At 43.7% G+C, this 22,749-nt stretch overlaps 1 protein-coding gene and 1 non-coding gene across 3 annotated transcripts in view; both read right to left on the bottom strand.

Moving 5' to 3' along the window:
* NUP210L (nucleoporin 210 like) overlaps nucleotides 1-22,749 on the bottom strand; it is a 163,136-nt gene that overhangs the window by 32,011 nt on the left and 108,376 nt on the right. For both annotated transcript variants that reach the window (XM_054461107.1, XM_054461097.1), the window contains exons 26-30: nucleotides 20,293-20,373; nucleotides 20,073-20,204; nucleotides 5,153-5,311; nucleotides 2,775-2,866; nucleotides 816-990 (exon numbers count right to left, since the gene is read on the bottom strand). In XM_054461107.1, coding sequence (XP_054317082.1) covers nucleotides 816-990; nucleotides 2,775-2,866; nucleotides 5,153-5,311; nucleotides 20,073-20,204; nucleotides 20,293-20,373 — 639 coding nt within the window. The remainder of the gene's footprint in view (nucleotides 1-815; nucleotides 991-2,774; nucleotides 2,867-5,152; nucleotides 5,312-20,072; nucleotides 20,205-20,292; nucleotides 20,374-22,749) is intronic.
* LOC129022989 (U6 spliceosomal RNA) lies at nucleotides 13,967-14,073 on the bottom strand. The gene has a single exon (XR_008496622.1). It is a non-coding gene; the product is annotated as a U6 spliceosomal RNA (small nuclear RNA).

Raw genomic sequence — 22,749 nt, 5'->3', positions numbered from 1 at the left:
GGGGTCTCATTATGTTGCTCAGGCTGATCTCAAACTCCTGGCCCCAAGTGATTCTCCTGCCTCAGCCTTCCAAAGTGCTGGGCTTACAGGCGTGAGTCACCCAGCCCAGCCCATTTTGATAGCAATCATTCTACACTCCTCTGATACCAACCCTTTTGTTGCCAAAGCTGCTAGGAAGACAATCATATAAATTTAGGCTGATCTGTTTTGGGGTTTTTTTTTTTTTTTGAGATGGAGTCTCACTGTCGCCCAGGTTGGAGTGCAATGGCGTGATCTTGGCTCACTGCAGGCTCCACCCCCCGGGGTTCACGCCATTCTCCTGCCTCAGCCTCCTGAGTAGCTGGGACTACAGACGCCGGCCACCTCGCCCGGCTAATTTTTTGTATTTTTAGTAGAGACGGGGTTTCACCGTGTTAGCCAGGTTGGTCTCGATCTCCTGACCTCGTGATCCTCCCGCCTCGGCCTCCCAAAGTGCTGGGATTACAGGCGTAAGCCACCGTGCCCGGCCAGGCTGATCTGTTTTATAACAAGGGCTCTAAAGTTCATTTTAATTTTATGGCTTATAACCATGTCAAGATTGGCCTCTTACAGGTTCATTTCTGACTCCCAGAGAGTTTCTTCTTCTTCTTCTCTTTTTTTTTTTCCTCTGGTTCATGTTTTCTCATGATACAGAAGTTTCTAGTTCGTTTCTTTTTCTTTTTTTCTTTAATGGCATGATAAGAAAATTTCTAGTTTTTTAAAAAAGGAACTCTGCTTCTTAAGGCCAGGGTATGACTTTTGTTTATTTGGTTTTTTTAGTAAGTCCATGAACTCACCTGGACCCCAGTTATGGTTGTTTGGTTGACTCCAAAAGGTTCTATAGAAGTGACTTCCAATACAGCAGTACCTGCAATGGAACCAGCTTTCAGGAGCCCTTCACCATCCTCCTCAATGACGGATGAATTAGGGAAACACTTGAGAACACGAGAACTCACGAAGGCAGCTCCTTCCCTAGGGAACAAGGAAAGGAAGTGGCATCTTTTGGGGGTCCTGTCTGACCAGAGAGAAAAGAGTAAAAATTTCCAGGATTACTGTTAGGGGATGTACTCGAGAAAACTGCTGGCCATTCTCCACGTGTGTAATTATTTGTTCCTCAGGTAAAAGTCTGCCTTTGGATTATGCTTATTTCTTTAAAATCAAATCTTATTACATATTTATCATTAAAAAATTATTTAGGCCGGGTGTGGTGGCTCACGTCTGTAATCCCAGCACTTTGGGAGGCCAAGGCGGGAGGATCACCTGAGGTCAGGAGTTCAAGACCAGCTTGGCCAACATGGTGAAACCCCGTCTTTACTAAAAATACAAAAAAAAAAAAAATTTAGCTGGGCATGATGGCGGGCGCCTGTAATCCCAGCTTCTCGGGAGGCTGAGGCAGGAGAATGGCTTGAACTCGGGAGGCGGAGGTTGCAGTGAGCCGAGATGGCACCATATGCACTCCAGCCTGGGGGACAAGAGCAAAACTCCATTTCAAAAAAAAAAATTACTCAGCCAAAACAATTGAAAGCAGGTATTCAGGTAAATACTTGCAAATGAATATTCATAGCAGCACTATTCACAATAGCCAAAAGGTGAAAACAATCCAAATTTCTTTTCTTTTTTGAGACGGAGTTTCGCTCTTGTTGCCCAGGCTGGAGTTCAATGGCGTGATCTCGGCTCACTGCAGCCTCCGCCTCCCGGGTTCAAGTGATTCTCCTGCCTCAGCCTCCTGAGTAGCTGGGATTACAGGCATGCGCAACCACGCCTGGCTAATTTAGTATTTTTAGTAGAGTCGGGGTTTCTCCATGTTGATCAGGCTGGTCTCTAACTCCCAACCTCAGGTGATCCACCCACGTTGGCCTCCCAGAGGCCTGGGATTACAGGCATGAGCCACTGTGCCCAGCCGTGAATTTCTATTAGGAGATGAAATTATAAACTAAATGTGGTATTTCCATATAATGGAATACTATTCAGTCATAAAGAGGAAGAAGTACTGATACATGCTGCAACATGGATGAACCTCAAAAACATTATGCTAACTTAAAGAAGCCAACACAAGGCTGGGCGTGGTGGCTCACACCTGTAATCCCAGCACTTTGGGAGGCTGAGGCGGGTGGATCGCCCGAGGTCAGGAGTTGAAGACCAGCCTGGCCAATGTGGTGAAACCCCATCTCTACTAAAAATACAAAAATTAGCCAGGTGTGGTGGCAGGCACCTGTAATCCCAGCTACTCGGGAGGCTGAGTCAGGAGAATTGCCTGAACCTGGGAGGTGGAGGTTGCAGTGAGCTGAGGTTGCGCCACTGTGGGCTTGTCTGGGCAACAGAGCAAGACTGTCTCAAAAAAAAAAAAAAAAAAAGAAGCCAACACAAAACGTTGCATACTGTATGATTCCATTTATATGAAATACATTCAGGAGAGCTAATACCGTACACAGAAAGCAGATGAGTGATTGCCAGGGGCTGCAAGGAGGAAAGAAAGAAGAGTGACTGCTTCACAGGTATGGGATCTCCTTTGGTGGTGATAAAAATATTTGGAACTAGATAGAGATGCTGAATACACAATATTGTGAATGTACTAAATGCCACTGAATTTTACACTTTACAATAGTTTTACATTATGGGAATTTCACCTCACACAAAAAATTATTTGGGGGTTAGAAAAACCTCCTAGAAGGCAAAGGTGTTCTTTCTATGTCAATGTTTTACTGAAAGTACTTAAGCTTAGATCCTGGCACTTCCTTATTCTCCCTTTTCCTTACCTGTTGGTGCGGAGTTTGAGCTGAGAATTTATAGGCATCAGAATCTGCTCTGGTTGGCACTCTGGATAGAAGAGTTGGAGTTTTTCAAACACCTATAATGAGAAAATGTTTTCCTCATTTTTGGCAAAGACAAATTATGACTTTTACTTACATATAGACTTCAGTATGATCCCCAAGAGATTACATGCAAATAAATGACAACTACAAATCAACAGTCTGCCTAACTTCTAACTAGTCTAAAATCGTCCACAATACTCCTCTCCAGAATGAACCAGGCACTCAAAACATAACTAGATATTCTAGAAGGTATAACCTAATGTTAGCCCTGTTTCTGACTCTGAGGGACTGAGCATATAGCAAAGTTTACACTTACCACGTCTTCCATATTACTTAGATATTAGGTATAAAATTACTTTGAAATTTCTAATTTTGGCTCTGGTAAAATGCCATGAAGTTTGGGAAAAAGAACCTATAATATTAAATTAGCATGAAACACCATCTAGGTCTTCCACCTTCTAGTAAAGTGCTCTTTCCTCTACTTCACATGGAATCAGAGAACCAAAGCCAAAATAAAGGAAAAAATAAAAAAGGAAAAGAAAAAGTCTCAAAATCAGAGGCAGTGAAACTTACTTGACCCATATAAGTGATAACTTGTTTTTCGAATTCTAAAAACAACAGAGCCATTTAGCTTTTAGCCCAAGAATATCTGTAGAAACTATTCATACTCTTACACCTTATCAAAAGTTAGAATTATGTTTTATCCTAACTGTGAATATATTTAAATGGACTTATATCGGCTGGACGCGGTGGCTCATGCCTGTAATCCCAGCACTTTGGGAGGCCGAGGCGGGCAGATTACCTGAGGTCAGGAGTTTGAGACTAGCCTGGTCAACATAATGAAACTCCGTCTCTACTAAAAATACAAAAATTAGCCGGGCATGGTGGCGCGTGCCTGTAATCTCAGGTACTCAGGAGGCTGAGGCAGGAGAATCACTTGTACCTGGGAGGTGGAGGTTGCAGTGAGTCGAGATCATGCTACTGCACTCCAGCCTAAGCAACAGAGTGAAACTCTGTCTCAAAATAAATAAATAATTAAATAAAAATTGTTAATGGACTTACAATATCTATGTCAGGTGGAGTGGGTCAGAAATGAATCCCTCTCTAGTTACTATGGTGTTCATATCCTGTGTTCCTGATATGGGGAGTTGAAGGGAGTGTGTGTGCTACAGTTTCTTTTCTTTTTTTTCCAGACTACTCACCTGCAAGTACTAATAGTTTCTAATGTCAATAGTATATAAAAGTGGCCAGGCGTGGTGGCTCATGTCTGTAATCCTAGCACTTTGGGAGGCCAAGGCAGGTGGATCAGTTGAGGTTAGGAGTTTGAGACCAGCCTGGACAACGTGGCGAAACCCCGTCTCTACTAAAAATACAAAAATTAGCCGGGCATGGTGGTGCACGCCTGTAATCCCAGCTACTCGGGAGGCTGAGGCAGGGAGAATTACCTGAACCCTGCAGTGAGTGGAGATTATGCCACTGCACTCCAGCCTGGGCAACAGAGTGAGACTCTGTCTCAAAAACAAAAAACAAGCCAGGCATGGCGGCTCACACCTGTAATCCCAGCACTTTGGGAGGCTGAGGCGGGCGGATCACGAGGTCAGGAGACCGAGACCATCCTGGCTAACACAGTGAAACCCCATCTCTACTAAAAATACAAAAAATTAGCCGGGCATGGTGGTGGGTGCCTGTAGTCCCAGCTACTTGGGAGAGTGAGGCAGAAGAATGGTGTGAACCTGGGAGGAGGAGCTCGCAGTGAGCCGAGATCACACCACTGCACTCCAGCCTGGGCAACAGAGCAAGACTCTGTCTCAAAAAAAAAAAAAAAAAAAAAACCAAAAAGCAGGCCAGGCGCAGTGGGTCACACCTATAATCCCAGCACTTTGAGAGGCCAAGGCAGGCGGATCACTTGAGGTCAGGAGTTTGAGACCAGCCTGACCAACATGGAGAAACCCCGTCTCTACTAAAATTACAAAATTAGCTGGGCTTGGTGGCACATGCTACTCGGGAGGCTGAGGCAGGAGAATTGCTTGAACCCGGGAGATGTAGGTTGCTGTGAGCCGAGATTGTGCCATTGCACTCCAGCCTGGGCAACAAGAGCGAAACTCCATCTCAAAACAAAATAAAACAAAACAAAAACAAAAAACAAAACTATATACAAGCAATTAGCAGGAATGATAAAGATCTAGGAAGTACAAACCTGTTCCAGGAATCGCTCTAACAATTATCTGTCTCTATCCAGACTAAGCTCTTTGTTGATGGTAAGAGAAAATAACTTTCTTATCCTTAATATATGAAAATAAGATTTAGATTTGGAAGCTTACCAGGATCTGTACTTCATCAGAGAGTTCCAACAAATTCTCCTCAAACTGCCCAGAGGAACTGTTCATGCAGTGAACAGTGACCTTGATACTGGTCCGGCCTGCTGCTTTTGTATGGACAACCATGGCAAAGTTATGCTCTACTGGGAGCTGTAGAAAAACCTAGACAGTGAAGGGATAGATTAAGAAATATTCATCAATAACATGGTGTCCTTCCTTTTTTTTTTTTTTTTTTACTTTTTTAGTATTAAAAATTTTTTTTAATTAAAAATAAAAAGTCAGGAAAGGGTGGGAGGGGTCGAGGGATAGAAGACTACAAATAGGGAGCAGTGTATACTGCTCAGGTGATGGGTGCACCAAAATCTCACAAATCACCACTAAAGGGCTTACTCATGTAACTAAATACGACCTGTACCCCAATCACTTATGGAAAAATTTAAATTAAAATTAAAAAGTCACTCAGGCTGGAGTACAGTGGAACAATCTCAGCCTACTGCAGCCTCGACCTCCCGGGCTCCAGTGATCCTCCCACTTCAGCCTCCCTGGTAGCTGGGACTACAGGGGCACACCACCACACTCAGCTAATTTTTGTATTTTTTGTAGACATGGGGTTTCGCCATGTTGCTCAGGCTGGTCTTGAACTCCTGGCCTCAAGCGATCCACCCACCTCAGCCTCCCAAAGTGCTGGGATTACAGTTAATTTTTTGTTTTTATTTTTAATCTTTGTGGCTACATTGTAGGTATACATATTTATGGGGTACATGAGATACTTTGATACAGGCATAGAACCTGTGATAATCACATCAGGGTAAGTGGGGTATCCATCACCTCAAGCATACTTTAAGTTGAAACCTTTTTTGGTTTTTTTTTGAGACAGGGTCTTGTTCTGTCGCCAAGGCTGGAGTGCAGTGGTGAAATCATGGCTTCCTGTGGCCTTGACCTCCTGGGCTCAAGCAATCCTCCCACCTCAGCCTCTCAAGTAGCCGCGACCACAAGCATGTGCCACCATGTGCCAATTAGCCCAGCTAATTAAAATTTTTTTTTTTTTCTAAAAACAGGGTCTCCCTACGTTGCCCAGGCTGGTCTCAAACTCCTGGGCTCAAGTGATCCTCCTGCCTCAGCCTCCTAAAGTGCTGCAATTACAGGCATGAGCCACTGTGCCCAGCTGCATTTATCCTTTCTGTGTTACAGACACAATTATACTCTTAGTTATTTTAGTTTATTTTGAGATGGAGTTTTGCTCTGTTGACCAGTTTGGAGTGCAATGGCATGATTTCAGCTCACTGCAACCTCTGCCTCCCTGGTTCAAGCAATTCTCCCTGTCTCAGCCTCCCAAATAGCTGGGATTACAGGCACCCACCACTATGCCCGAATAATTTTTGTATTTTTAGTAGAGACAGGGTTTCACAATGTTGGCTAGGCTGGTCTCGAACTCCTGACCTCAGATGATCCACCCGCCTTGGCCTCCCAAAGTGCTGGAATTACAGGTGTGAGCCATTGCACCTGGCCTAGTTATTTTAAAATATACAATAAGTTATTGTTGACTGTATTCACCCTGTTGTGCTATCAAATACTAGATCTTATTCATTTAATCATTTAATCTAACTATATTTTTGTACTAATTAAGCATCCCCACTTCCCTCTCACCCACCCACTATGCTTTCCAGCCTCCAGTAGCCATCATTCTACTCTGTGTCTCCATGAGTTCAATTGTTTTCATTTTTAGCTCCCACAAATAAGTGAGAACATGCAAAGTTTGTCTAGCTATACTTGGCTTATTTCACTTAACATAGTGTCTCCAATTCCATCATCCATGTTGTTGCACATGACAGGATCTCATTCCCTTTTTTTTTTTTTTAGACAGGGTCTCATTCTGTTGCCCAGGTTGAGTGAGTACAGTGGCACAATCATGGCTCATTGCCGCCTCAGTCTCCGGGGCTCAAGTGATTCTCCTGCCTCAGCCTCTTAAGTAGCGGGGACTACAGGCATACACCACTGCACCTGGCTAAATTTTTTAAAATTTATTTTTTTGTAGAGACCGAGTCTCACTATGTTGCCTAGGTCGGCCGCAAACTCCTGGGCCAAGCCCTCCTCCCACCTTGGCCTTCCAAAGTGTTGGGATTACAGGTGTGAGTTACGGTGCCCAGCCATCTCATTCCTTTTTTATGGCTAAATTGTACTCCATTGTTTATATACGCCTCATTTTCTTTATCCATTCATCTGTTGATGGACACTTAGGTTGCTTCCAAATCTTGGCCGTTGTGAATAGTGCTGCAATAAATATGAGAGAGCAGATATCTCCTTGATATAATGATTTCCTTTCTTTTGGGTATATGTCTAGCAGTGGGATTGTTGTGATCATATGGTAGTTTTATATTTAGTTTTTTGAAAACCTCCGAACTATGCCCCATAGTGATTGTACTAATTTACATTCCCATCAACAGTATATGAGGGTTCCCTTTTCTCTACATCCTTGCCAGGATTCATTGTTGCCTGTCTTTCGGATATAAGCAATTTTAACTGGGGTGAGATATCTCACTGTAGTTTTGATTTGCATTTCTCTGATTATCAATGATGTTGAGCACCTTTTCATATACCTGTTTGCCATTTGTATGTCTTTTTTTTTTTTGGTGGAGGTGGGGAACACAGTCTCCCTCTGTCACCCAGGCTGGAGTGCAGTGGTGTGATCTTGGCTCACTGCAACCTCTGCCTCCCAGGTTCAAATGACTCTCCTGCCTCAGCCTCCTGAGACATACAGGCCAGGTGTGGTGGCTCATGCCTGTAATCCCAGCACTTTGGGAGGCCGAGACAGGTGGATCACCTGAGGTTAGGAGTTCGAGACCAGCCTGGCCAACATGGCAAAATCCCATCTCTACAAAAAATACAAAAATTAGCCAAGTGTGGTGGCATGTGCCTGTAGTCCCAGCTACTCCAGAGGCTGGGACAGGAGAATGGTGTGAACCTGGGAGGTGGAGCTTGCAGTGAGCCGAGATCACGCCACTGCACTCCAGATTGCGCCACTGCACTCCAGCCTAGGCGACAGAGCAAGACTACGTCTCCAAAGAAAGAAAGAAGAAAGAAAGAGAGAGAGAGAGAGAGACAGAAAGAAAGAAAGAAAGAAAGAAAGAAAGAAAGAAAGAAAGAAAGAAAGAAAGAAAGGAAGGAAAGAAGGAAGGAAGGAAGGAAAGAAAGAAAGAGAAAAAGAAAGAAAGAAAAGGAAGGAAGGAAGGGAAGGAAGGAAGGAAATATCTATTCAGATCTTTTGCCCATTTTAAAATCTGATTGTTATATATTTTTTCCTGTTGAGTTGTTTGAGCTGCTTATATAATAGATATTAATCCTTTGTTAGATGGATAGTTTGCAAGTATTTTCTCCCATTCTGTGGGTTGTCTCTTCACTTGGCTGATTGTTTCTTTTGCTGTGCAGAAGCTTTTTAATTTTATGTGATCCCATTTGTCAATTTTTGTTTTGGTTGCCCATGTTTGTGGGGTATTACTCAAGAAATCTTTGCCCAGTCCAGTGTTCTGGAGAGTTTCCTCAATGTTTTCTTGTAATATTTTCATACTTTGAGGTCTCAGATTTAAGTCTTTAATACATTTTGATTTGATTTTTGCATATGGCGAGAGATGGGGTGTAGTTTCATTCTTCTGCATATGGATATCCAGTTTTCCCAGCACCACTGACTGAAGAGACTGTTTTTTCCCCAATGTATATTCTTGGCACCTTTGTTAAAAGTGAGTTTCCTGCAGGTGTATGAATTTGTTTCTGGGTTCTCTCTTCTGTTCCATTGGTCTATATGTTTGTTTTTATGCAAGTGCCATGCTGTTTTGGTTACTATAGCTCTGTTGTATAATTTGAAGTCAGGTAATATGAGTCTTCCAGTTTTATTCTTTTTGCTGAGGAAGGCTTTGACTATTCTGTGTCTTTCGTGGTTCCATATAAATTTTAGAATTATTTTTTCTATTTCTGTGAAGAATGTCGCTGGTATTTTGATAGGGACTGCATGAATCTGTAGATTACTCTGGGTAGTATGGGTATTTTAACAATATTGATACTTCCAATCCATGAACATGGGATATCTTTCCATTTTTTGTGTGTCTTCTTCATTTATTTTATTTATTTATTTTTTTGAGATGGTGTCTAGCTCTGTCCCCCATGCTGGAGTTCAATGGCATGATCTCAGCTCACTGCAACCTCCGCCTCCTGGGTTCAAGCAATTCTCATGCCTGGCCATGAATAATCTTTTTAATGTGTTGTTAAATTCAGTTTGCTAGTATTTGGATGAGGGTTTTTGCATCAATATTCATCAGAGATCTTAGCCTTTAGTTTTCTTTTTTTGATAGGTCTTTGCCTGTTTTTGTTATCAGGGTAATACTGCCTCATAGAATGAGTTTAGTTGTATTCTCTCCTCCTCTATTTTTCAGAATAGTTTGAGTAGGATTGGTATTAGTTCTTCTTTAAATGTTTGGTAAAATACAGCAGTGAGACCATTAGGTCCTGGGCTTTGCTTTGATGGGAGACTTTTTTCTTTTTTTGAGATGGAGTCTCACTCTGTCGCCTAGGCTGGAGTGCAGTGGCATGATCTCGGCTCACTGCAACCTCTGCCTCCTGGTTCAAGTGATTCTCCTGCTTCAGCCTCCCAAGTAGCTGGAATTAGAGGTGCCCACCACCATGCCCAGCTAATTTTTGTATTTTTAGTAGAGATGGGGTTTCTTCATGTTGGCCAGGCTGGTCTGGAACTCCTGACCTCAAGTGATCCACCTGCCTTGGCCTCCCAAAGTGCTGGGATTACAGGAGTGAGCCACTGTGCCCAGCCTGCTTTGCTGGGAGACTTTTCATCATGGCATTGATCTCATTACTTGTTATTGGTCTGTTCAGGTTTCGGATTTCTTCATGGTTAAATCTTGGTAGATTGTATGTATCTAGGAATTTATCCATTTCTTCTAGGTTTTCCAATTTATTGGCTCATAGTAACCTTAATGATCCTTTGAACTTCTGTGGTATTGGCTGTAATCTCTCTCTCTCTCTCTTTTTTTTTTTTTTTGAGATGGAATCTTGCTCTGTTGCCCAGGCTGGAGTGCAGTGGCATGATCTTGACTCACTGCAACCTCCGCCTCCCAGGTTCAAGCGATTCTCCTGCCTAAGCCTCCTGAGTAGCTAGGATTACAGGTGTGTACCACCATGCCTGGCTAATTTTTGGATTTTTAGTAGAGACGGGGTTTCACCATGTTGGTCAGGCTGGTCTCAAACTCCTGACCTTGTAATCTACCCGCCTTGGCCTCCCAAAGTGCTGGGATTACAGAGGTGAGCCACCATGCCCGGCCAATATCTCTTTTTCCACCTCTGATTTTATTTATTTTGGTCTTCTCTTTTTCTCAGTCTGTCTAAAGGTTTGTCAATTTTGTTTACCTTTTAAAAAAATGACTTTTTGTTTTGTTGATCTTTTGTATTCTTTTTCATTTCAATTTCATTTATTTGTTCTGATCTTTATTATTTCTTTTCCTCTACTAATTCTGGGTATGGTTTGCTCTTGCTTTTCTCGTTCTTTAAGATGCTTCATTAGGCTTTTTATTTTAATTTTTTCTACTTTTTTTTTTTTTTTGAGATGGAGTTTCACTCTTGCTGCCCAGGCTGGAGTGCAATGGCGCGATCTTGGCTCACTGCAACCTCCACCTCCTGGGTTCAAGTGATTCTCCTGCCTCAGCCTCCCGAGTGTCTGGGATTACGGGCACTTGCCACCACACCCAGCTTAATTTTTGTATTTTTAGTGGAGATGGGGTTTCACCATGTTGGCCACACTGGTCTTGAACTCCTGACTTCAAGTGATCTGCCCACCTGGGCCTCCTAAACTGCTGGGATTACAGGCGACCGGCCTATACTTTTTTTTGATGTAGGCACTCATTGCTATCAACTTTTTTCTTTTTTTTGAGATGGAGTCTTGCTTTGTCACCCAGGCTGGAGTGCAGTGGCATGACCTTGGCTCATTGCAACCTCCGCCTTTCTAGTTCAAGCAATTCTCCTGCCTCAGCCTCCCAAGTAGCTGGGATTATAGATACATGCCACCGCACCTGGCTAATTTTTTGTATTTTTAGTAGAGACAGGGTTTCACCATCTTGGCCAGGCTGGTCTTGAACTCCTGACCTCGTGAGCCACTGGCCTCGGCCTCCGAAAGTGCTGGGATTACAGGCGTGAGCCACTGCACCTGGCCTATAAACTTTTTTCTTAGTACTGCTTTCACTGTATCTCATAGGTTTTGTTGTGTTTCCATTTTCATTTGTTTCAAGAAATTTAAATTCTCAATTTATTCATTGACCCACTGGTCATTCAGGAGCATATTGTTTAATTACCCTGTGTTTGTATAGTTTCCAAAATTCCTCGTTACTAATTTCTAGTTTTATTCCATTGTGGTCAGAAAAAATACTTGATATAATTTCAGTGTTTTTAATTAATTAAAAAATTTATTTATTTAATGTATAGGACAGTTGGAACATAGATATATGTGTGTGTGTGTGTGTGTGTGTGTGTGTGTATTTTTTTTTTTTTTTTTGGAGTTTCACTCTTGTTGCCCAGGCTGGAGTGCAATGGCGCGATCTTGGCTCACTGCAACCTCTGCTTCCTGGATTCAAGCAAGTCTCCTACCTCAGCCTCCTGAGTAGCTGGGATTACAGGTGCCCACCACCGTGCCCAGCTAATTTTTGTATTTTTAGTAGAGATGGGGTTTCACCATGTTGGCCAGGCTGGTCTCAAACTCCTGACCTCAAGTGATCCACCCACCTTGGCCTCCCAAAGTGCTGGGATTACAGGCATGAGCCACCATGCCCAGCCACTCTATGTCTTTTAAATTGTGTTTAGTTCATTTACATGCAATGTTATTATTGATAAATAAGAACTTTTCCTGCCATTTTGTTATTCGTTTTCTGGTTGTTTTGTGGTCTTCTCTTCCTTCTTTCCTTCCTTCCTGTTTTACTTTTTGTGAAGGTGATTTTCTCCAGTGGTATGTTTTAATTTCTTGCATTTTATTTTTGTTTATCTGTTTTGGTTTATTTTATCTTTTGAGACAGGGTCTTGCTATGTTGTCCAGGTTGGATTATAGTGGTGCAATCTGGGCTCACTGTGACTTCTGCCTCCCAGGCTCAAGAGATCCTCCCACCTCAGCCTCCTGAGTAGCTGGGACTAGAAGTGCACACCACCATGCCCAGTCAATTTTGGTATTTTTGTAGAGACAGAGTTTTTTCTTTTTTCTTTTCTTTTTTCTTTTTGAGATGGAGTTTCGCTTTTGTTGCCCTGGCTGGAATGCAATGGCACAATTTCAGCTCACTGCAACCTCCGCCTCCCAGGTTCAAGCGATTCTCCTGCCTCAGCCTCCTAAGTAGCTGGGATTACAGGAATGCACCACCATGCCTCGCTAATTTTTGTATTTTTTTAGTAGAGATGGGGTTTCACCATGTTGGTCAGGCTGGTCTCAAACTCCTGACCTCAGGTGACCTGCCTGCCTTGGCCTCCCAAAGTAGTAGGATTACAGGCATAAGCCACCATGCCCAGCAGAGACAGGGTTTTTTCATGTTGCCTAGCCTGGTCTTGAACTCCTGAGCTCAAGCAATCCACCTGCCTCAACCTCCCAAAGTGCTGGGATTATAGGTGTGAGCCACCGTGCCTGGCTTGTAGGTTTTTTTATTTGAGGTTACCATAATGCTTGCAAATAACATCTTATAACCTGTTGCTTTAAACTGATGACACTTAACGCTGGTTGCATAAACACACAAACTAACAAACAGGAAAGAGAAAACTAATAAAAACTCCGCGCTTTATCTCTCCTGTTTTTTAACTTTTTGTCATTTCTATTATATCTTATTATATTGTCTTTGTCTTGAAAAGTTGTAGTTATTTTTAATAGGTTCATCTTTTAGTCTTTCTACTCAAGATACGAGTAGTTTATACACCACAATTACAGCGTTATAATATTCTGTGGTTTTCTGTGTGCTTACTATTACCAGTGAGTTTTGTACCTTCAGATGATTTCTTACTGCCCATTATGTCCTTTTCTTTCAGATTGTAGTATTCCCACTAGCATTTATTGTAGGACAGGTCTGGTATTGATGAAATCCCTCAGCTTTTGTTTTTCTGGGAAACTTTTTTTTTTTTTTTTTTTAGATGGAGTCTCACCCTGTCGCCTAGGCTGGAGTGCAATAGCGTGATCTCGGCTCACTACAACCTGCGCCTCCCAGGTTCAAGCGATTCTCCTGCCTCAGCCTCCTGACTAGCTGGGATTACAGGTGCCTGCCACCACACACAGCTAATTTTTGTAGTTTTAGTAGAGACGGGGGTTTCACCATGTTGGCTAGGCTGGTCTCGAACTCCTGACCTCAGACGATCCATCCGCCTCGGCCTCCCAAAGTGCTGGGATTACAGGCGTGAGCCACTGCACCTGGCCTGTAAACTCTTTATTTCTACTTTGAAGGATAAATTCACTGGATATACTATTCTAGGATAAAAGTTTTTTCTTTCAGCACTTTAAATATGTCATGCCACTCTCTCCTGGCCTATCAGATTCCCACTGAGAAGTCCTCTGCCAGACATATTTGAGCTCCTTTGTATATTGTTTCTTTTCCCTTCTGCTTTAGGATCCTTTCTTTATACTTGACCTTTGGGAGTTTGATTATTAAATGTCTTGAGGTAGCCTTACTTGGGTTAAATCTGCTTGGTGTTCTATAACCTTCTTGCACTGGAATATTGATATCTTTCTCTAGGTTTGGGAAGTTCTCTGTTATTATCCCTTTAAATAAACTTTCTACCCTGATTTCTCTATCTCTACCTCTTAAAAATATAGAACACTTCACGAATTTGCAGGTCATCCTTACGCAAGGGACATGCTAATCTTCTCTGTATCATTCCAATTTTAGTAGGTATGCTGCCAAAGTGAGCACTACTGTTTTTTTTAGAAACGGGATCTCGCTCTATCTATCACTCAGGCTGAAGTGCAGTGGTACAGTCATAGGTCACTGCAGCCTGGAACTCCGAGTCTCAAATGATCCTCCTGCCTTAGCTTCCCAAGTAGCTGGAACAACAGGAACGCACCATGATGCCTGGCTAATCTTTCCTTGTTTGTTGTAACAATAAGGAAAATGTATGTTGGAAATTGCTTTCTAGAAGAACTAGAGGAGCTGGGTGTAGTGGTACACCCTGTAATCCCAGCTGCTTGTGATGCTGAGGCAGGAGGATCGCTTGAGCCTAGAAGTTTGAGATCATCCTGGGCAATATAATAAGACCTTGTATCAAAAAAAAAGAAGAAAAGAAGACAAAAGAATAAAGGAGAAAGAAGGAAGAAGAAGGAGGAGGAGCAGAAGAGGAGGAGGAGGAGAAATAGTGTACAAGAGATTGTTTTCGTAGTGATTTCTTTTCATATTCCCAGCAGCATAATTACCCCTAAAGTAACCTCTGTTTGTAGTGTTCAATTAATTCTGGCAAGCCTCCCTAAGATTCTTTCTTTCTTTCTTTCTTTCTTTTTTCAGATGGAGCCTCACTCTGTCGCCCAGGCTGGAGTGCAGTGGTGTGATCTCGGCTCACTGCAAGCTCCGCCTCCCAGGTTCACGCCATTCTCCCGCCTCAGCCTCCGGAGTAACTGGGACTACAGGCGCCTGCCACCACACCCGGCTAAATTTTTTTTTAATTATTTTTACTAGAGACGGGGTTTCACCATGTTAGCCAGGATGGTCTCGATCTCCTGACCTCGTGATCCACCTGCCTCGGCCTCCCAAAGTGCTGGGATTACAGGCATGAGCCACCGCGCCCAGCCAGATTCTTTCTTATGTTACCTCAAAGTCAAATTTTTTTATGAAAGAAGAATGGAAATGGTGGAAGCAGTTTCTTTTTTGTGCGTTTTTTTTGAGAGACAGGGTCTCACTTTGTCTTCCAGGCTGGAGTGCCGTGGTGCAAACGCAGCTTACTGCAAACTCAACCTCCTGGGCTCAAGTGATCTTCCTGCCTCAGCGTCCCAAGTAGCTGAGACTACAGGTGTGTGCCACCACACCTACCTAATTTTAAAACTTTTTTAACAGATGGGGTCTCATTATGTTATCCAGGCTGGTCTCAAACTCATGGGCTCAAGTGATCCTCTCACCTCAGCCTCCCAAAGTGCTGGGGTAATAGGCATGAGCCACCGAGCCTGGCCTTTGCCCTACTTCTCTCCTATCCCAGTTTCTACTGTCTGAACCAATTTTATTTATTTATTTATTTTATTTATTTTTGTGTGACAGAGTCTCTGTCACTCAGGCTGGAGTACGGTGGTGCAATCTCAGCCCACTACCTCTGTCTACCAAGTTCAAGTGATTCTCATGCCTCAGCCACCTGAGTAACTGGAATTACAAGCACCTGGTTAATTTTTTTATTTGTAGTAGAGACGGGGTTTCACCATGTTGGCCAGGCTGGTCTAGAATTCCTGACCTCAAGCGATCCACCTGCCTCGGCCTCCAGGTGTGAACCACTGCGCCCAGCCCACACAGAAATATATTAAATGAAAACTAAAAAAAAGAAAAGAAAATAAAAAAAACTGGCTGACCATCTTCCCACTTGCCTCTCTTATCATTACAGTCTAGACTGGATAGGGAGGATTAGAACTTGATAGACTTCTGATAATAGGGAAGGCAGGACCACCACTAAGGCAAATATTGAAGTAGGCATTTCAGGTCCTGTATTCCCTGCGTTCTTGCTGTTCACAACCCTCAAAACTTTCCTTCTAGTGCTCTAGAATTACGACAAAGTCCCATGTTCCAAAATCACCTTTCCCCTGTCCCCTACACACACAAAAAAATCCCATTTCCTTTGTGCAGATTTCAATCAGTTATCTGGAAGAGTCTCATGCTAAAAAATGAGTGGTTTATAATTGTTTAATCCAAGTGAACCTCTCAATGTTGGCATTTCCGCAGTGTAGGAAATCTACCTATTGGAGCAAGAAGGCCTTTCCCTGTCTCTCTCTCTTTTTTTTTTTTTTGAGACAGGGTCTCACTCTGTTACCCAGGCTGGAGTGCAGTGGTGAGATCACAGCTCACTGCAGCCTTCACCTCCCGGGCTCAGGTGATTCTCCCACCTCAACCTCCCTAGTAGCTGGGACTACAGGTGCATGCCACTAGGCCTGGCTAATCTCGTGTGTGTTTTTTGTAGAGACAGGGTTTCACTATGTTGCCCAGGCTGGTCTTGAACTCCTGAGCTCATGCGATCCACTCACCTCGGCCTCCCAAAGTACTGGGATTACAGCTGTGAGCCACCGCACCCAGCCCATGAAGGCCTTTTTTTTTTTTTTTTTTTTTTGAGACGGAGTCTTGCTCTGTCGCCCAGGCTGGAGTGCAGTGGCGCAATCTCGGCTCCCTGCAACCTCCGCCTCCCGGGTTCATGCCATTCTCTTGCCTCAGCCTCCTCAGTAGCTGGGATTACAGGTGCCCGCCACCACGCCCGGCTAATTTTTTTGTATTTTTTAGTAGAGACGGGGTTTCACCATGTTAGCCAGGATGGTCTTGATCTCCTGACCTCGTGATCAGCCCGCCTCGTGATCAGCCCGCCTCGGCCTCCCAAAGTGCTGGGATTACAGGCGTGAGCCACCACGCCCGGCCTTTTTTTTCTTGAGACAGGGTCTCGCTCTGTTGCCCAGGCTGGAGTCCGGTGGTGCAATCTCGGCTCACTGCCTCCTGGGTTCAAGGAATCCTCTTGCCTCAGCCTCCTGAGTAGCTGGGATTACAGGTGCATGCCACTATGCCCAGCTAATTTTTGTATTTTTGGTAGAGACGGGGTTTCACCATGTTGCTCAGGCTGGTCTTGAACTCCTGGGCTCAAGTGATCCACCCACCTTGGCCTCCCAAATTGCTGGAATTACAGCTGTGAGCCACCACACCCTGCCCATGAAGGCCTTTTTTTTTTTTTTTGAGACAGGGTCTTGCTCTGTTGCTCAGGCAGGAGTCAAGTGGCGCAATCTTAGTTCACTGCAACTTCTGCCTCCCGGGTTCAAGGAATCCTCCTGCCTCAGCCTCCTGAGTAGCTGGGATTACAGGTGTGCACCACTATGCCAAGCTAATTTTTGTATTTTTGGTAAAGACAGGGTTTCGCCATGTTGCTCAGGCTGGTCTTGAACTCCTGAGCTCAAGTGATCCACGTGCCTCGGCCTCCCAAAGTGGGGGATTACAGGCGTGAGCCACTGCACCCCACCTTTTTTTTTTTTTTTGAGATGGAGTTTCACTCTTGTTGCCCAGGCTGGAGTGCAATGGCGTGATCTCAGTTCACTGCAACCTCCACCTCCTGGGTTCAAGCGATTCTCCTGCCTCAGCCACCCGCATAGCTGGGATCACAGGCATGCGCAACCACACCCGGCTAATTTTGTATTTTTAGTAGAGATGGGGTTTCTTCATGTTGGTCAGGCTGGTCTCGAACTCCCAACCTCAGGTGATCCACCTGCCTTGGCCTCCCGAAGTGAGCCACTGTGTAATTACAGGCATGAACCACTGCAACTGGCTTTTTTTTTTTTTTTTTTTTTGAGATAGAATTTCACTTTGTCGCCCAGGCTGGAGTGCAGTGGCATGATCTCGGCTCACTGCAACCTGCACCTCCTGAGTTCAAGCCATTCTTCTGCTTCCGCCTCTCAAGTAGCTGGGATTACAGGTGTGTGCCACCACACCCAGCTAAATTTTGTATTTTTAGTAGAGACGGGGTTACACCATGTTGGCCAGGCTGGTCTCAAACTCCTGATCCCAAGTCTGCCTCGGCCTCCCAAAGTGCTGGGATTACAGGCCTCATGAAGGCCTTTCTATTGCCCATGTCATTACCCAATTTGCCTATGCTAGATCTGAGGCAGGAAAGGAAAACATCTGTGTGGCTCTCAATTATTTTTTCTGCTAGAGAAAAGAGTGATGCTTTAGGTGAAAAAAATTAAAGAAAGGGAGAAGTAGAATAGAGGCCAAGGCCTAGGCCATTCCCTCCTTTCACACACTCCTGTCTGTTATTCAAGAAAAAAGCCCGCTGGGCGTGGTGGCTCATGCCTGTAATCCCAGCACTTTGGGAGGCCGAGGTGGGTGGATCACCTGAGGTCAGGAGTTTGAGACCAGCCTTGCCAACATGGTGAAACCCTGTCTCTACTAAAAATACAAAAAATTAGCCGGGCCTCGTGGCAGGCGCCAGCTACTCAGGAGGCTGAGGCACAAGAATCGCTTGAACCCAGGAGGCGGAGGTTGCAGTGAGCCGAGATCGTACCATTGCACTCCAGCCTGGGCAAAAGAGAGAAACTCTGTCTCAAAAAAAAAAAAAAAAAAAAAAAAGAAAAAGAAAAAAGCCAAATCCTTACACTAAATTGCATCAAACTAAGTACAGTTCCATTCTTCCACAATTCCAGTATAACTAGACTCTAGGAAGTCACAGACAGAAGATCTAACTACTAGAGTTTCCCTAAATTATAGGTTAAGGATATTTTTAGAAAGATTACAAATATTTTTTTTTACTTTTTCTAAAGTTCTCCTTTCTTTTTAGCTGGCTACCAAAATATCCTCCTAATTCTAGCTCCTGTAACCCCTCTATTATCTCCCAAGATATAACTCTCATTCTTTGTTCTCGTGAGCACTGAATTGTGACCTACTGGGTATCACGGCCCCATGTCCTTTTTCCTAAGGTAAAACCCAGACCTAGCTGGTTGCCACTGTACTCAGACCACCTTGGGTGAGTTTCATTTACGTAAAATTTGTCGGCAGCAAACTTTACATAGTTTCTGCCAAACTTGCTTTTTTTTTTTTCTTTTTCAGGTTTCAGTGTGAGGTTTAATACTATATGCATCAAAACATCAAAGATTTTTTCCAGAGAAATATACTCTCAAGTTGAACTGTGGATATCCTAGATGTCTATCCTGAGGTCTTCTATGGTTCCAGACACAGCAGGTAGTGAATTGGGAGGAGCCAATACCACCAGATACCAAAGGGAACCATGGAGGGGCAGTTTAATTAATCACTGTTCTTAAATTTGTCATTGATATAAGACACCCAGTCCAGAATCAGCTGCCCAGTTGATAGGTGACTACAGCTCCATGGTACCCATGGAGTATCCAGTTCTTCCCCAATTCCAAGTAGGGTGGGCTGGGAGCATGCTAAACAAAGCAGTGCCACCTACAGCCCTCCACATTTGCTTTTCTTACTATTAATGTAATCACCCAGCATGTAGCACAACCATGATTATGAATATAATCAAATGTGTGTCTGAACATGATAAAAAATAAAAATTGTATATTTAAACTCTATGCATATACTTTATATTCATAGTGTTACTCATCTAACATAGTCATCTGCTCACAAATACAACATTACAACAACATTAATAAATACAATATTAAAAGAAAGATCACTTTTGAGAGCTCTTTCCAGCAAAAAAATAAAAATAAATAATCATACAGTATTATCTGCATACTCAAATTTGGATTCTTTATTGCTTTGCAGGTTTCCAGAGTTCAGAGTTCAGAGAACAGTAGGAAAAGTAAATAAGTAATAATATTGTGTAGTTTAGGGAGTGAGTAATCAGTCTAAAACTTACGATAGGCTGAGCATGGTGGCTCACGCCTGTAATCCCAGCACTTTAGGAGGTCATGATGGGTGGATCACCTAAGCTCAGGAGCTCAAGAAAAGCCTGGGCAACAAGGCAAAACCCCATCTCAACAAAAAAATACAAAAAAATTAGCCGGGCATGGTGGCATGTGCCTGTGGTCCCAGCTACTCAGGAGGCTGAGGTGGGAGGATCACTTTCGCCTAGGAGGTGGAGGTTGCAGTGAACTGAGATCGCACCACTGCACTCCAGCCTGGGGGACAGAGTGAGACCTCATCTCAAAACAAAAAGAAACTTATGAAAAAATAAAATAAATTTAATATCAAGATCCCTAAGACAGCACAATAAACAGGTAAATTCTTACCTCTGAATGCCTGGGCACTAGATCCAATACATCCCTTTTGCTCATAGACCAGTGGAATGTGAGCCCAGGATTAGCATTGCTGAAGGAGAAAGGGGTCTGGGTACTGGTTACTCCCATTACATAAACTGGCATCTGAAAATAAATAGTGGCATTGTGCTATACATTCTGCCCAGTTGCAATTATCAGAATAATGAGCCCTGAACAGAGCCATCATACTGACCTTGGTAGCTGTGATGAGCCGAGTTGCAGGTGCAACGATCCTAACAGCCCTTAGCTGAACAACTTCAATCTGTACTTCATCCTGCTCAACAGGGTGGAGAGCAAGCTTAGGCTAAGAGGGAGTTTCTCTGGGGTGGACAGAGATGCTTATGATAACTAGTTTGATATTGTTTTTAACATTCAGTAAAAAATCTTACCCATGCTTACTGCAGCACTATTCACAATAGTCAATATTTGGAGCCAACCTAAGTGTCCATCAACAAACAAATGGATAAAGAAAATGTGGTACATATATACAACAGAGTACTATTCAGCCATAAAAAGAATGAGATCCTGTCATTTGCAACAACATGGATGGAACTAGAGATCATTATGTCAAGTGAAATAAGCCAGGCATACAAAGACAAAGACAAACTTCACATGTTCTCACTTATATATTTATGGGAGCTAAAAATTAAAACAGTTGAACTCATGGAGATAAAGAATAGAATGATGGGCTGTGCATGGTGGCTCACGCCTGTAATCCCAGCACTTTGGGAGACCGGGTGGATCACTTGAGGTTAGGAGTTCAAGACCAGCCTGACCAACATGGTGAAACCCATTTCTACTGAAAATAAAAAATTAGCCGGGCGTGGTGGCACGTGCCTGTAGTCTTAGCTACTTGGGAGGCTGAGGCAGAAGAGTCGTTTGAATCCAGGAGGTGGAGGTTGCAGTGAGCCTAGGTCACACCATTGCACTCCAGCCTGAGCAACAAGAGCAAAACTCCGACTCAAAACAAACAAAAAAGTAGAACAATGGTTACCAGAGGCTGGGAAGGGTAGTGGGTGGGTAGGGGGGCTATGGGGATGATTAATGGGCACAAAAATATAGTTAGATAGAATGAAAAAGGGCTAGTATTTGATAGCACAGCACGGTGACTACAGTCAACAATAACTTATTGTTTATTTAAAAATAACTAAAAGAGTATAATTGGATTGTCTGCAACACAGAAAGGATAAATGCTTGAGGTGGTGGATACCCCATTTACCCTGATGTAGTTAATATGCATTGTATGCCTATATCAAAATAACTCATGTACTGTTGGGAATAGGCCCCCAAATCTGGGCACTAACTGGCCCCAAAAATGGTCATAAACAAAATCTCTGCAGCACTGTGATATGTTTGTGATGGCCATGATGCCCACGCTGAAGGTTGTGGGTTTACCAGAATGAGGACAAGGAACACCTGGCCTACTCAGGGCGGAAAACTGCTTAAGGTGTTCCTAAGCCACAAACAATAGCATGAGCAATCTGTGCCTTAAGGACATGTTCCTGCTGCAGATAACTAGCCAAAGCCCATCCCTTTGTTTCCCATAAGGAATGCTTTTAGTTAATCTATAATCTATAGAACCAATGCTTATCACTGGCTTGCTGTCAATAAATATGTGGGTAAATCTCTGCTCATGGCTCTCAGCTCTGAAGGCTGCCAGCCCCCTGATTTCCCACTCCACACTCTATATTTCTGTGTGTGTGTCTTTAATTCCTCTAGTGCCACTGGGTTAGGGTCTCCACGACCAAGCTGATCTCGGCAAGTGGTGCCCATACGTGGGGCTCCAACCCAGGTCAAAGGGTCACCGGAGCGACGGTTGGAGAACGTGGAACTAAGCTGGAGGACACCTGAGTACTCTTAAGCAATCCCCGTGGTGAGTAAGAAGGGGAGCTTGGAAGCATCAGGGTAACAATGGAACAAGTGTGGGCTCTTGTTTGTTCCACCTTGGAATCTTTTCACACTGATGATGAGGAGGAAGGAAAGTATATTGAAATAACAGAAGAGGTGACAGAGCAGGTTTGTTTGCCAGCTAAAGCTAAGGTGGCAAAGGAGGAAGAGGTTCATCCCTATCCTTCTGCACCCCCTCCTTATTTTGAAGAAAAAGAGTGGCCTGACCCTCCAGATCTTTCTTTTCCGGAGGACACTGGACAAAAAGTAGTTGCCCCAGTGACTGTTCAAGCAGCGCCTCAAGCAACCGCTCTCAGTTCTATTCAGGCAGGAATCCAGCAAGCTAGAAGAGAGGGTGATATAGCGGCTTGGCAGTTCCCTGTTAGGATACACCCCCCAGATCCACAAGGAAATACTATAGCTATGTTTGAGCTTTTTCCTTTTAAAATACTTAAAGAGTTTAAACAGGCTAACAATCAGTATGAGCCAGGTGTATGCCTGAAGTGTAAAAAAGGAAAACACTGGGCTAATCAGTGTCACTCTAAGTTTGATAAAGATGGGAAACCGATTTTGGGAAATGCCATGAGGGGCCTGCCCCAGGCCCCATTCCAAACCAGGGCATTTCCGGCTCAGGCCACTCCCTCACCACTGTACAATGTCTGTCCCCCACCACAGCTGGTAATGCCGCAGTAGATTTATGCTGCACAAAAGCTGTGAGTCTTCTGCCTGGGGAGCCCCCACAAAAAGTACCTACAGGAGTCTG

The sequence above is a fragment of the Pongo pygmaeus genome, chromosome 1 (genome assembly GCF_028885625.2).
Source record: "Pongo pygmaeus isolate AG05252 chromosome 1, NHGRI_mPonPyg2-v2.0_pri, whole genome shotgun sequence".
Lineage (NCBI taxonomy): Eukaryota > Metazoa > Chordata > Mammalia > Primates > Hominidae > Pongo > Pongo pygmaeus.
This window is presented reverse-complemented; position numbering and strand designations above follow the sequence as displayed.